At 62.2% G+C, this 14,420-nt stretch overlaps 1 protein-coding gene across 2 annotated transcripts in view; it reads right to left on the minus strand.

The window, feature by feature from the left end:
* Nucleotides 1-14,420, minus strand: part of PEPD (peptidase D) — a 119,864-nt gene continuing 105,444 nt past the window's right edge. For both annotated transcript variants that reach the window (XM_010814804.4, NM_001080318.2), the window contains 4 exons: nt 12,337-12,485; nt 4,324-4,508; nt 964-1,155; nt 1-527 (listed from right to left, as the gene is read on the minus strand). In XM_010814804.4, coding sequence (XP_010813106.1) covers nt 390-527; nt 964-1,155; nt 4,324-4,508; nt 12,337-12,485 — 664 coding nt within the window. In that variant the 3' untranslated portion in view covers nt 1-389. The remainder of the gene's footprint in view (nt 528-963; nt 1,156-4,323; nt 4,509-12,336; nt 12,486-14,420) is intronic.

Consider the following 14,420-nt stretch of genomic DNA (forward strand, 5'->3'; position numbering starts at 1 on the left):
TCCATTTTAGGAAATCTTTTATTGCAAATTCCATTCTGTGTATTGATTTTGAGAGAAAACATCCTGAGCAGAATACAAATGACAGCAAAATACACATTTAGTTGCTAGTAAAGAGAACCGGATTATTGAAAATAATGCGATAATTAAAAATTAGCATTCAAAAAGCCACTGACATTCAAGCAAAGTAAAGACATTTAGATGAAGGGTGTGATCCCACAGAAGAGTAGTAAGAAAGTTTCTCCAGGGAAACAGCATATTGGGTATGATCAAAGGTTGATGATGTCACGTGTGATTTCTGAGCACCACTGGGGCTGATCAGCAGGCCTCCCTTCACGAGGCAACTTGCCAGGCTGGGGCCCAGCCCCCTACCCCGGGGCACACCCGTGGCTCTACTTGGGGCCAGAGAAGGGAGCAAAGGCCTTGTCCTGGCCCGCCATGCACGCTTCTACCTCCTCCACCGTGCGGGGCACGCAGGTCAGCAGCTCCATGCCAGTGTCAGTCACCACAACGTCCTCCTCAATCCGGACCTGGTCAGAAGGATGGACACTCGTTATCTCTGAGCTGCTCTGGCGCGCTTGGTTTGAGCATCACGCCCGACAGCTCCAGGCTGAGTGGGAAGAGCCCTTTCTGTGGAGTGGGCAGCATGGCCCAGGATGGGGCACTGGCCTCAAGGCCGCTGTGGGCAGCTGCTGGGCAGAAGGCGCCTCCCACAGGACATATGCTCCTTCACCCGCCTACCCTGGCTTGCCCCCTGCTAGATGGGTGGCAGTCCCTGGAGCGGGCAGGGGTTTTGTAGGAATCTGGGTCACTTGTGTTGAGGGCCGGTGACAGACCATGAGAAAGGGTGGGCCAGGTGTCTCTCAAGTGAGGAGAGTCAAGATTGTGCCTCCTGTCCTGGAGGACAAAGAGGTGACAGGTGTCGGGGGAAGGGAAGGGGGCGTTCTGGGAGCACTCAGCACTCACCCCACCAAAAGCACGGAAGCGCTGCAGGACCTCGCGGTTAAAGAAGCAGGAGCGGGCCGGGTCGGCCAGGGCCTCGTCCAGGAGGTGGTCGATGAAGTAGATGCCCGGCTCCACGGTGAGCACCATGCGCGGCTCCAGGTGCCGGGCCGTGCGCAGGCGCTGCAGGCCGGGCTCATCAATCCGATCCACGCCCTGGGTAGGTGGGTGGGGGGCGGCGGGAGGGGAGAGGGCAGTGAGCGGGGACCCAGGAGGGTGCAGCCCCAGGCCAGGGCCACCACCTCAGCGGGAGACAGATGGAAACGGGCGAGCGTGCAGGACACCCGCCCCTGTCCGTGCAGGCATCTACACGTGGGGCCTGGCTCTGGCCCCTTGGGTCCCCCTGGAGCCACAGGAGGCTCTGTGACCTTGGGGGTCTCCAGCCCAGACTCGGACTTGCTGGGCCGTCCACGGTCCTTCAGATAAAGCCCTCTGCTCTCTGCACGCTCCCCCAGATTTCTTGTGTTCCTGCTCCTTGTCACCCCTAGAACTGTGCCCCACGGACACTTGTGCACACACCCAAGGCATGCTGCCCCTGCTGACCCAGGGGGCTGGCTGAGGGTCCGGCTGCCCCACCCAGGCCCTCTCCCCGCCAGGGGAGCAGTTGAAGCCAAACCTGTGAAGCCAAAAAAGCTCTTAGGAGGCTGCAGGGCCTCCCAGGCTGCAGCTTTCTTCCAGGCAGCTGGTTTCCAGGCAGAGTGGAAACCAGCCCTGAAGTGCTGGGCCTGGCTCCCTACAAGCCGAGGCCCAGGTTTTCCGCGTGGCTTTCCAGGAAGAGGGACAGGTGCTGTCAGCAGGACACCGGCCCTGGCTCGTGTGTGCACAGATGCACTCAGCCCGTGTGCATGGCCTGGGGGTGTGGGCCGCGAGGAGCACACGGGGCAGCTCCACACCACGCCCATGTGCTGGGCCTCCGCTGGGCCGTGGGACTGGCTCTCAGCTCTCCCCCAGCGCTCACAGGGGCGTGGCCAACGGGGCAGGTGGCAGCTAGGACACTTGCAGAAATCTCCCTGCCTTCCCCAAGTCCTGGAAGCAAGCGGGCAGTAGGCATGATTTCTGGTCGGCCTCTGAGCTTGCCCTGCCCCGCTCGTGGCTCTACGCTGGAAGCCCAGCTGCTGGAGATGGAACTGTCATTTCTGACTGTTTGGGGGCCAAGAACATCAGACTTCAATTAGTGGTTCATGTAAGGTAACCAGAAACGGGCTGGCTCAGCCTCCATCCATGGCTGGGCACAGCAGGGAAGGCTGTGACCGTGATTCCACGAGGGCGGGGACAGCGGGGCACTGTGTGCACGGCCACCCTGACCAGGTGTGAGCCAGGCTGGGATGGAGGTGATGAGGGGACACCAAGGCCCTGTGACCCCTGGGCACAGTCGCCCGTCTGGTGCAGTACCTGACCCCACAGTACTATGTGCCTGGAGGGTCTGGGCAGGAGGGCAGGGGGCGCAGGAGGGCACAGTCTGGGATGAGGATCCCTGTGCTCAGGCGAGAGGCGCTGGGGGTTGGGTAGCAGGCGCCTATCTCCTGCTATCTGAAGCCTGCGTCTGCCCCCTGGGCAGCCCCTCTCCTCCCTTCCCTTCATGCTGCCCCCAAGAGCCAACCCTTTCTTTCCAAGGCTGTCAAAGTCAGGGGCCTGGAGGAGGCAGAGAGCTGACGAGGTCTCACCTCCCTGATCTCCTTGGTGGCTGTGGAACTGCGCCAAGGGTGAGGGGTTTGCTCAAACTTGTACAGACGGCCTTCTCTCCAGATTTCAGGACCACTGGTCAGACTGGAGGTGAGGGGTGAATGGAAGGGATCGCAGAACACTTGCTCCCAGGAGTCTGCCCTATAGGCCTCACCAAGGACAGCCAGATCAGGGCTGGGAGGATGGAGGTGGGGCTGAGTTGGGAGAAGACCCCATGAAGGGGAGAGGCCAAGCCCCTCAGGCCTGGGGACTTCAGCCTTGTTGGGAGTGGGAGGACCCTGCCCACGCCGGGTCCACGCCGGCTTCCGCTTGGGCTCAGGGCTTGACGGGGCCTCCACTGCACTGGGCTCCAGGCAGAGGAGACCCAGATGTGTCTGTAGGCCTGAAATAAAACAAATGACTTTTATAGGAAAAGCCATATTTTTTCCACAATGTTTATCTGTCAGAAGAATAGACTCCGTGAGCACAAAGGACCGCTTACTGGAAAAGATGAAAACAGTTTGCTGCCAATTTTCTCTGGTGAAAAAAAGCGCTTTGGCGACTAATGAATAACGAACCTTAGTTAACAATGTCTGGAAGGCTCTGCTCTTGGCTCCCTGCGCACAGTGTGATGGACAGAAATTAGGAAATTAAAACTGATTTTGTTTCTCCAAATTTAACTGTTTACACTTGAGGAAAAAATAATTGAATAATAATGCTTCTCTTGAGCAATTTCTCCCCCCCAAAAAATCGTTCTTAGAGCTTTCAAAATACCCTGCAGCTAAGGGGCCAAGCCATCTTGGCTAACTGGCTGGTGGGCCCCAGGGCGTGCACCGATTGCATAATCCACCCCACTGTGCTTCAGGCACCCGGCCAGACAGCAGGGCCAGCTCACCCCCACCCAGAGGCCTGTGGAGGCTGCAGCCACCTGCCCAGCAGAGCCTCCTGAAGCCTCAAGCTTTGTCTGGGTGGTCCTTTCGAGGCTTGGTCAGTAGGAGGGGGAGGGGAAAGCCTGGCCTGGAGATGCCCACACAAGCCTCCCTGTCCCGCCGAGCATGCCTCCTGGAGACGAGGAGGCCATGGGGGCCCTGTTGGCCCAGGCATCTAGGGGGACAGAAGCTGTACCAGGAGAGGGTGGGGCAGGACTTGCAAGGGGCGCTGGGCTCAGCTCGTCTCAGGATGGACTGGCCACCAGCCTGAGGAGCCTCATCACACCTGATGAATGAAGCCAGAGGCAGGACATGACGGGTGCACTGCCAGCCCATCACTGAGACCCAGCTTCGGGGCTCCCATGGCCCTCTGGGGACCCCGTGCACTGCACACTTTCAAGGCAGGTGCTGCCCCCAGCGTGCGGCCCCAGGCCCTGTGCAGAGCACACCCATTGCCCGCCAGGTTCTGTGGAGGTGGCCACCAGGGGAGACGCCCTCATGTAAGGACCAGGGCCCTTGGGTGTGGGGGGGATCGGGGCAGTGACCTGGGTCAGGATCAACCCCTGAGTGAAGGGGGAGGAGGGGCAGCAGGCCTTGCCAAGAGCCCAGTCCTTCTCATCCTGCCTGTCCCCCTACACTGCGGCAATGTCCCGGAGCCCCACCCCACCCTGGGAGGGCCAGGCCCAGCTTCAGCCCACAGGCAGGCCGCTGGGGCCGACGCGCCCACACTGACCTCAGGGTAGCCTCCCACGTCGTGCACGTCGAGGCCCAGCAGGTGGCCGAGCCCGTGAGGCATGAACACGGCTCCCAGGTGGACCTGGACCATGGCGTCCACGCTGCCGGTCAGGAGGCCGATGCGGGTCAGCTCCTCCAAGTGGATGCGGTCGGCCAGGCGGTGCATGTCGGGCCACCAGACACCTGGGGCTCAGAAGGAGGCTGCAATAAGCTGTGGCCTCTGGCAGCTTGGCCAGAGCTTCCCAGGGCAAGGTTGCGGGGGACACAGGGAGCCCTTGCACTGGCTGAGGCCAGGGAGCCTGAGGCGAGGGGCAAGACCGATGTGGCCCAGGCTGCCCCCCGGCAGGGCTCTCTTAGCACAGCTCTGGACTTGAGACCCCTCCTCTCTCTCCACTGTGCCCTAGGGGCTAGGCTCCTCTCACCCACGGTCACCCGCAGGGGCCCAGCTCCCGTGGTGTCTGCTCCCAGGGCCAGGCTGCTGCTGCTGCTAAGTCGCTTCAGTCGTGTCCGACTCTGTGCGACCCCAGAGACAGCAGCCCACCAGGCTCCGCCGTCCCTGGGAGCCCAGTAAAATCTTTGGCATCAGGAGGAGAAAAGCACGTGCCCCCAAGAGCTGGTGCGGGGCAGCCTCGGTGAGCCCCAGACGGAGGCTCGGGTGGGGGTGGGGGAGGGGCGTCCTTGCACACCCCCACATGGGGGGCTGAGTCATCCTTGGAGCTGCTGTGGGGAGCAAAGGTTTCTGGGGTGAAGGTGCAGCTGCCACAGCCTCACCGGCAAACCGGCAGGGGTCTGTGGCCCTGTGGCTACCAGCACCAGGTGAGCATCTCTGTGGTTGCCCAGATGTCCAAACTCTGGGCTCTAATCAAACTCATCCCGGCCCCATGTTTCTGGGGCAAAGGTCACCATGGAGAGCGTCCCCAGGCACCGAGTTCTGAGGACTGCAGGCTCTTCGGAGCCGCCTGGCCCCCAGGGAGGCCCTGAAGGGCTGGAGCCTCAGGCCCTCGGGAAGCAGCCTCCAGGAGCCTCGCTGTCACTGGGGCGCGGCCGCCTTGCCCACTGGGCCTCCACAGAGCAACGGCACCGGGTGCTCAAACTGAGCACAAGAACCTAGGCTGGCAATGCTCCCTGCCCCACCTTACGAGGGTGGAGCTGGGGGCAGGCCATGTGCCAGCCAAGGCCAGCGGCCCTGGGACGAACAAGGCCAGGAGGACAGGGTGGGACCTGCACCCAGAGAGGGTGGCCAGGGCTGGGCCCTGTGGCCCCTCCATGTGGGGCGTTACCCTGGCTCCCAAGGGGCTGCTCAGCCATGGCCCGATGATCTCGGCTCCAAGAGGGGAGCACTAGGATTCCACACCCCAAGGGGCCTTGCTGGACTGCACTGGTGAGGGGTTGGCCACCAGGATCTGAGCCTCTGGGGCTGACAGGGAGCAGATGATGGGCCCAAGGGGTAGAGGGAGATGAGACACAGGCCCTCCCTTTTCAGACACTTGCTGGGCACCAGTCCCCCAGGTGTCCCCCTATCCTGCCAGAGACGGTGGGCCCATGTTTGGGGTCTCGAGCTGGCTAGAGGCCTGGGGCTGATCCAACCTCCTGAACCCCCAGGACCCAGGGTCTGAGCTGGTGGTGCTGCACCCCGATCACCAGGCAGTGGCTAGTCCCCGGCACAAGACACAGGGAGGCCAAGGGTGGAGGAAGCCCAGTCTTGTCCAGATACACAGCCTCCTTAGAGTCCAGCCCTGTTCTATCTGCCCCGGCCCATGAAGTGGGTGTGGCATCCTGAGGTCTGGAGTCCAGACCAGGTTACGACCACGTCGCCATGGGTGGCTGGGTCTGCACTCCTTGGGGTGGAGCCAGCGTTGGGGAGCTTTTCTCTGATGGTTTGGCATCCTGAAATAGAGACCTGGATAACCAGGTCCCAGCTAGGCCGCTCACATGCTGTGTGGCCTAGGCAGGCCTTCACCTCCGGGAGCCTCAGACGCTTCCTTTGTCAAAAAGCCACGACACTGGCTGCAGAAGCTGGCTGTAGAGGCTCTGGCATCTACTCGGGACCGGCTCACTAAGCTCCCAAAACTGCCACTATTCACCCATCACTTGTGGCCAGTCAGACCGTAGGTTCGACCCTTTATGATCATTGCGTCCCTAGGGCAGAAGCCAAGCCTTCCCAGCCTCGGCCACCGCTCTTTTCCTAAGATCGACTCACCCACCTTGCCCTCCTCGGGCCAGGGACCCCTGCTTTAGAAGCACACTGAGGTCCTTGCACGGCAGACCCTTTCCAGAGCCGGCTGGCCTGTGACCCTCCTGCTCGAGGTCTCAGCGTACACATCAGCCCCTCCTGGAGTGACCTCCCCCATCACAATCACTCTGCTGTCCCAGCCAATCTGCACCTTGTTCCGGGCACAGTATGCTCACTTGCTTCTAGGGTCTCTCCACCAGGAGGGCGGCTGCCTCTCCAGGGCACACCACAGCCTGGCAGAGCGGGTGCTGGTCCAGGGGTGGGCGTGCAGCACGCTCTTTCCTAAGGCCCGCCCCTGCCCAGGGCCTAAGAGTAAGCCCCCAAGTAACCCTGCGAACTCCGCTCCCATCACTCGGCCTGGCCCCCGGGACCCGGGAAGGGCCGATGCCCCAGGGCGGCTCCATCTCTCTTGGGCAGGGCCTTTTCGGGTCGCCAAGTGAGAGGCCCGGGAAGCAGGCTGACTTCAAACCTGGCTACCTTCCACAGCGCGGGGCTGCGGTCTCGGCTGGGCCCAGGCAGCGGGGGGAATCAGGTATAAATCAAGCTCTGCGCTGGCAGCTCGGCTCCCCTCCTGTCCTCGCGGCCCCTCGTGGGGGCCGGACGTGCAGGCCCCGGCGGTCCCCGCGGCGCCTCTAGTCTTCCTCGCCTGCGCGCCCTTGGGGAAGGCCGTGCACACGGCTCTCTTGGCCGGGAGTGGGAGTTTCTGCCTGTGTGTGGTTAGGGTTGTGACAGTGATTAAACCTCCAGCAACTTGGCCCCAGTGTCTGGCCCGGATGGTGGTTACGACACCCACGGCCAGGGCAGGGGCCCCTGAAATGAGTGGAGGTTACTGTCCTTGGGCTAGGCTGCAGGGGTGGGCATAGGCCACAGGGTCTCCCTGCCCGCCTAAGGCCCCAACGCCCCAGCTCCTTGGCCTCTGCAGCCCGTGGGCACCTCTGAGCCCACAGGCCTGGCCAGGAGGATTGGGGTTCCCCCGAGCCTACTCACACTAGGGATACTGCACAGGGATCACACTGCAGAGACCGGGTCATCTGCCCTGCCTGCCCTCCCACCACCAGCAAGCACCGAATCTCATCCTCTCTTCCCAAAACCTCTCCTGACCCCGACGCCTCCATGGGCCCCCACCTCTCCTGGACCCCTGCCGGTCTCCTCCCCACTCCTCACCCCCGCTGCCTCCTGTACACGGCTGGGACACCAGGCCATCTCTTTGGAGCATGGGTCAGACCAGGCCAGTTCCCGCCCCGAGAACTGAGCCCCAAGCTCCTTGGCCTGGCTTCCCTCTCCAGCTTCACCCCCACCCACTCCTGAGGTGCCCCTGTGCCTTCTACCTGCCGTTCTCTCGGCTGGGACACCTCATCTTCCCAGTCTCACTCCCCTGCCTCCCGTGGACCTCTGTGTCGAGGCTTTCTCCAGGAAGCCCTCCCCGATTGCCTCTTCCTCTGCTGCCCGAGCTAGGCACGGAATGGTCTCTGAAACCTGAGAAGGCGGGGCCAATGCCCTGCTCCAAGTCTGACAACCACATGGCCTGACCGGGAGCCCCAGCCTCCCTGTGGCTCTCTCGCAGCCAGTGCTATGACTTGATGGACCCAGGATTCACGTGTGCCCCCAACCCCACTCCTCTGTGCACTCAGGCCCAGGGTAGCAAGGCAGCATCTGCATTTTGCATTGTACCACCTGCCTTTTGGGTCAGAGGGACCTGAGTCCTGGTGCCTAGGCCCCACTACGTATCCCAAGCAGCCTCAAGTCACCGACTGGTCTTTGTGCCCACCTGGCCCCATCGGACCACACCTTCCCCTGATGGGCCGGGAGCCTGCTGGGCGTGCTGCCTGGCCTGGCTCCTGGGAGCCTCAGCAGCATCCATCATGGCTTTGAGGCCTCCTGCCCAGAGTGTGACAGCCCTGGGGGCTCTGAGGCCCGGAGCCGAGCCGGGAAGGCAGCGGAGAGCCCCTTGAGCTACATCCTCACAGCCCATCCAGACAAAGAGCTCACTTCATCCGAAGACAATGGCCCTCGGGGGATGACCGCGCGCCAGGCCCTGGGGGTGCAGGAGGGAAGGCTCAGGGCCGGGGTCCCAGGGCAGGCCCCGTGGGCTGCAGGGAAGCATCTGGCAGGCCACACTGGCGCGGGGCGGAGGGCTTCCAGCCCACCCCGCCACACAGCCCTGCCTGCTGCCAAGACCTCGTGGGACCCACTCACCCTGCAGAAGGGCAGGGGCAGCACGCGCCTGGGCAGCCGGCGCCACGATGCTGAGTTAAGCATGACCGCCCCACGCGGTCCCCGTGTGGTCCCCCACCCCAAACCCTGGCAGAGAGGCCAGGGAGGGCGGGAACTCACCCACTGCCCTTTGGCCAGCAGAGGGGCCTCTCTCAGGCCAGAGGGGGACACAGGGCCTTCACCAAGCACAGTCCTGGCTGTGCTGGTTTCTGCCCTAGGGCGCCCCTGGTCTGCACGGCATGCTGTCCCACCATCTCTGCCTGCTGGGCCTCTGTGTCCTGCACCATCTCTAAGGCGAGGCCTCAGGGGAGTCCAGACACTGCAGCCCCTGCCCCCACCAGGGAGGGAGGCAAAGCTGGCAAAGGGACCCTGACCAGAGTCTGCAGAATGAACAGCCTTGCCCTGTCCGGCGGCCAGCTCAGACACTGGCTCTGGTCCCCGCCGTGCCCACAGCACCTCCTCCTCTCATGGGGGCTGGGTGTCCCATCAGCAAGCCCATGGGAGCCTGTGGAGACAGGTGGCCGGCCCAGGATGGGCGCCTGCCCTGATGTGGAAGCTTTGGAGAGATTTGCTTGCATGGGCCAGAAGCCGGCACGTGGCCGCTGCATCCACCCCCCACCTCACCACGGGGCTGGTGAGGGTGGTGTTTCCCCCAGGTGCCACCACTGCCTGGCTGGCTCTGCTGCTCTCTCGTGCAGCCTCTGAGCGAGCTCAGCCCTCCTTCCCAGGCTGCGTCTGAGTGGCAGGGTGGGACACTCCCCCCACCGCCGCTGACCCCTGGCCTGCCTCCCTCAGTCCCGGAGCTGTACCCTGGGACCCCTGTGTGCCTAAGCACTGGCCCCTGCCTCTCCTCTGGGCATCTTGCTGTGACCCTGGCTGTCTCCATTCACTCGTCCCTGGAAGGCGCAGGAAGCAGTCACACAGTCTCTGAGGGTGTTTGTCTTGGCCCAGGAGCCAAGCCCACAAACCAGGGGCATTTCCGCTAGGACCGGGCACGGGGCTGACCTGGCCACGGCCTTTGTGCTACTATGGGGAGGTGACCTACCCCACTCTGAGGGCAGCTCTGTGAGCACAGGACCCCTGGCCTGCCAGGCCTTCCTGGCATGCCCCCCAGGGAACAGTGTGTCACAGTCTTGAACTGTGGGGTGGGGGGCTCGCTGGGGGCTCTGCTCCATCCCCCCCGCCACAGGAACCTCGAGGCCCCCAGTGCAGGCCAGGCCTGTGCCCCGCTGTGTGCCGGGGGAGGCCTGCCTCACAGTCCCCAGGGACCATCTCGGCTGAGTCTGGCCTGGCGGGGCCTGAAGCCTTGTAACCGCCCCCAAAGTCACATGGCCAGGCAGTCCCATAGGACCCTGGTGCTGGGACCATGCACCAGACCCTTTTCAGTGCAATCCCCACAGGCCCTGGGGATTGGCCTGTGGACTTGGCCACTTTCTGAGCAGAAGTGGGGTGGCTTTGTTGGTCGACTGAGTCGGCCAGGACACCAGCTGGGGAGGTGCCACATAGATCCTGCCCAGGACCCAGCAGGTTTGCCTGTGGGTGGGTGGTGTCTCCCCCGCCCTGTCCCAGCACAAGGATGGGTCTAAGCAGGGCCAGGAGTGTGAAGCCTGGAGCTCCTAGGTAAGCAAAGAGCCCCAGGAGAGACACTGTCCTTCCAAATCCCGACCTGCTCAACATCCCGCCAACCTTGCCCACAACCACTGCCATGCCTCAGCCTCACTGCCTGCCCCAGTCTCCAGTGTGGAGTGTAGCAGCAGCCTTCCACCCTCTGTAGCACAGCCTGGAGCCAGGCTCGGGTCCATGCAGGTCCCTTTATGCTCCTGGAGGGATCTGCCATGGGCTGTGGGCGCACCAGGGTCTTGGGGCCGTGCACCTCCATGCACTCTCACCAGCCCAAACCTTTTGCAGCAAGTAAAACGCTTATAACTTAAACAACCAATGTTCAAAGCTGAACAGAACCTTCTACTCCTTCTCTCCCTGGCGTAATGCAAGGATATCAGGGGAGGAGGAGATGGTGCCCCTTACTCGGGGTGATGGCTCCACACAGGTGGAGTTTTACAGGTAACAGGTGCCATGTACCGGGGTTTAAAGGTCAGAAAGTATAAAAGGCTCCCGGTGAGCACCCTTCCTCCCCGCCGTGCCCCACCCAGTCTGTCTGTCTGGCTCCCTTCCTGCCCCTCCCCCCCGTGGATTTACAAGCACTTGTGAATCCATGTTCTCACTCCCCTCGCCCTCTTCTTTATCACCTTTTGTGAATTCCCCACCTTCTGCACTCCTCTGTCCTTATGCAACAGTCCGCCCTGGAAGTGTCCATACTAACCCCTACCTAGAGAGAACTGCTGCTTTTTAAACAGCGCAAGATGCTGTTTTCTTCTGCAGCTGCTATACCAGGCCAGTCCTGCGGATGCGGTCACCTGTTCCGAGCTGAGCTTTCAGGTTTCCTTCCTTGTCTCCTTTTTCGGGTGTATCTGAGTTCCTCATCTTTGGACTCATCTGATCACCAGGCTTTGTTCCCGCCGGACAAGTGAGAGTGCGGGCCCGTCACCCCTCCCTGGCTCCCCAGCACTGGACGGGGGCATCCGGAAAGCCCCGCTCACAGTTTGCCTCCTCTGAAGGCGGCAGCCGCTGACGAACCCTCACAAGCAGCACCCGGCCAGCAACAACTGGAAACGGGGCGGCAGGGGTTCCAGGCTGAGCTGTCAGATTCCGGGCCCTCAAGGGCCACACTCAGGGGCCTTTACAGTTTAGGGGCTCAGGATCTTTCCTTCTTTTTCCCTTTGTAAATACAGTAAATTTCCTACATACGAATGACTTCAGTTCTGACAACGTGTTCGTGAAGTCCGACCAAGTTAGCTTAGGTACCTGACTTTTATAGACAATGCCAGACACGTGAACTGATCTGAGTGGCTGGACATGCGCACGCACACTGGCATCTCTGAGAGCTCACGACTTGAAGGTTCGTGTGTTGGGGACTGACTGTAAAAGTTCCATGGAGAAATACAAATCTGACCCCCACAGTCCCCCTGATTCCACTATGAACTCAGAGTCCAGCCTTCAAGGCCTGTCAGGCCAGGTCCTCAGATGGCCCCACAGCCTCTGCTCATCATTCCCCACACACCGGAGAGAGACTCAGCTCCTGCCCACCCAGTCGCAGCCCCAAGTGAGGGTGCTCCACGCCCAACCACAGGCGAGTGTCCACACTGCCAAGCTCTCGCTGGAGCAGCTGCTGCTGTGCGACAGGGCAGAGGACATGCTGACATCCCAGCGGCCAGTGTGGACAGGGAGATGTGCAGGAGGAGAAGGTCGGAGGGGACAGGGGGTGGCCTCGGGCTGAGCTCCCCGACCCCCCTCAGCCCTGTCTCTGCTTAGTGGCCAGCCCCCTTTCCCAGGAGTGGCGCTGGGGGCCTGCTAGCATCTGGAGCCTTACTGGCTGAGCGTGAGAGGTGGGGACAGAGTCAGGTCACTGCAAAGCGCCGGCCCTTCTTCTCAGAGGTGCCCCGCCCCCTGGCCACTGGCATCCCCAAGCCAGGTGGTCCTCCCCCCAGGCCCCGCCCCTGCCCTCACCTGGCTTCATGGCGCTCATGACGGCCCGGCAGCTCCGCAGCACCGCCTCGTAGATGGCCTTCTGGTCTGGGGTGAACTTGCCGTTGGCAGGGAAGGAGCACGTGATGTCAGAAGCGAAACAGTAATATTCACCGCCCATGTCGAACACGCTGCCAGGAGAGTGGGCATGAGGCCGGTGGGACACCCGGGGGCACCCGCGCCCTCTCAGCCACGCTTCCGTCCTGCCCAGCACCTAAGGCCGCTGAACCAGAGACTTCTTGCAACACGGCCTGTGCAGACAGCAGTGTGGGGCCCTCCTATCCTGCTGTCTCCTCACGGTGCGCAAGCAGTAAAGGACCCAGGGGCACCCCGGGAGGCTCCCGCTCCAGAGCAGGAAGGTTGGGGGGAACGTGGCTGCCCACACACCACACCCTCACGGCCCCCGCTGGCCAGGCCCCTGGATGCCTGGCTGTGCGGACGCCCTGAGGGAGGTGTGGAGGTATCCCCAGGCCCCACCTGCCACCTGGCCTCCACACAGGCACTCTGACAGCGCCACCTCCCCTCAGGGGCCACCCTGCACCCAGCATGGGCACAGCCGCAGCCACAGGGCAATGCTCATGGGAGCCGGATGGGACCTCAGGACAGATGCACCTGCCTAACAGAAGATGTGGGCTGACGCGCAGCGCCCAGCTCTCACAGCCCCAAAGGCCCCAGTGAAAACCCAGCCAACAGCCCTGCTCTAGTTCTGAGGTCCCCTTGGTCCAAGGAGCATGGTCCTCTCCTTGCTGGGTGGTGGTGAGAGGCAGTGTGCTCTGCCAGGGCCTGGCCAGCAAGTCCCCAACTTGGGGGCTGCCTGGCCCCCAGCATCCCTGGGTCACAGAGCAGAGACCAGGAGGCACAGAGGCGGGCGTGGAGAGTGTGGGAGGAAGGGAGAAGCAGGAGCCGGGAGCCCCTGCCAGTAGAGGCAGGGCGGCGCTGGGACAGACAGCAGGCTGCTGAGTCAGGAGGCCGGGCCTCTGGGCTGCCCTCTGGACACCCCGTGACAGGGCCCCGAGCCGTGGGCCTGGGCCGGAGTGCGGGGAGCCGGGCTCCCACACCCTCGCCGCCTGGCCCTACTGTCAAGGGCAGGTGAGAATCCTGCCTCACACACCCTCCACACGGAGATAAGACAAAATGAGGGAGGTGTTGCTGGGTCCAAGCTTGGCTCTCACCAGGGCACCCACAGACAGTAGTGGGGTGCCCAGAATGAGCAGCCTCCCTGTCCTGTCCCCTCACCAGCAGGACACTGAACAGCAGGCCCAGGGCTGGACCATAATGGGGTCAGGGTCAACTCATGATGCTGATGGTGACAAGACAGACTGGGGGACAACAGTTCAGCCTCAGGCCCAGGCCCCTGCAGTACCTTCGGAACTAGGGACCAGGAGTCGGGAGGGGCGGAGGTGGGTGGCGCTGCCCTCTCTGTGCCTGGCTCCGCCCCATGGGGGGCAGTCTGCAGCCACTGTCGGAAAATTGGAGCCCCGAGGCAGAGCCCCACCTGCCATGCAAAGAGCCTCTCAAACCCCAATGCTGGGCTTCCCTGATAGCTCAGTGGAGAAGAGTCTGCCTGCCATCGCAGGAGACACGGGTTCAATCCCTGGTCTGGGAAGATCCCACATGCCTCGGAGCAGCTAAGCCCGTGCGCCACGACTATTGAGTCTGTGCTCTAGAATCCAGGAGTCGCAACTGCTTAAGTCTGTATGCCCTAGAGCCCATGCTCTGAAACAAGAGAAGCCACTGCAATGAGAAGTCCTTGGACAGCACCTAGAGAGTAGACCCCGCTTGTCACAACTCGAGAAAAGCCCTCAAAGCAATGAAGACCCAGCGCAGCCAAAAATAAAGAAATAAAATTATTTTCCTGAAACCCTCAAATTTCAATGGTAAACACGACGGCTCAACCTGCATTCCAGGAGCTGCCTGCGTGCCTGTCTCAGGGGACCTCCACCCCGAGCAACTGGACCTACAGGTGGAGCCGGGGGTCGGCCACGCGGCCTGATGGCAGCAATAGGGAATCCACAGAAACAGGATTGTTTCTAAAGGAAAATCATGAATGCTCAGGATCTCAAGAC

Source organism: Bos taurus, chromosome 18, assembly GCF_002263795.3.
Source record: "Bos taurus isolate L1 Dominette 01449 registration number 42190680 breed Hereford chromosome 18, ARS-UCD2.0, whole genome shotgun sequence".
Classification (NCBI taxonomy): Eukaryota; Metazoa; Chordata; class Mammalia; order Artiodactyla; family Bovidae; genus Bos; species Bos taurus.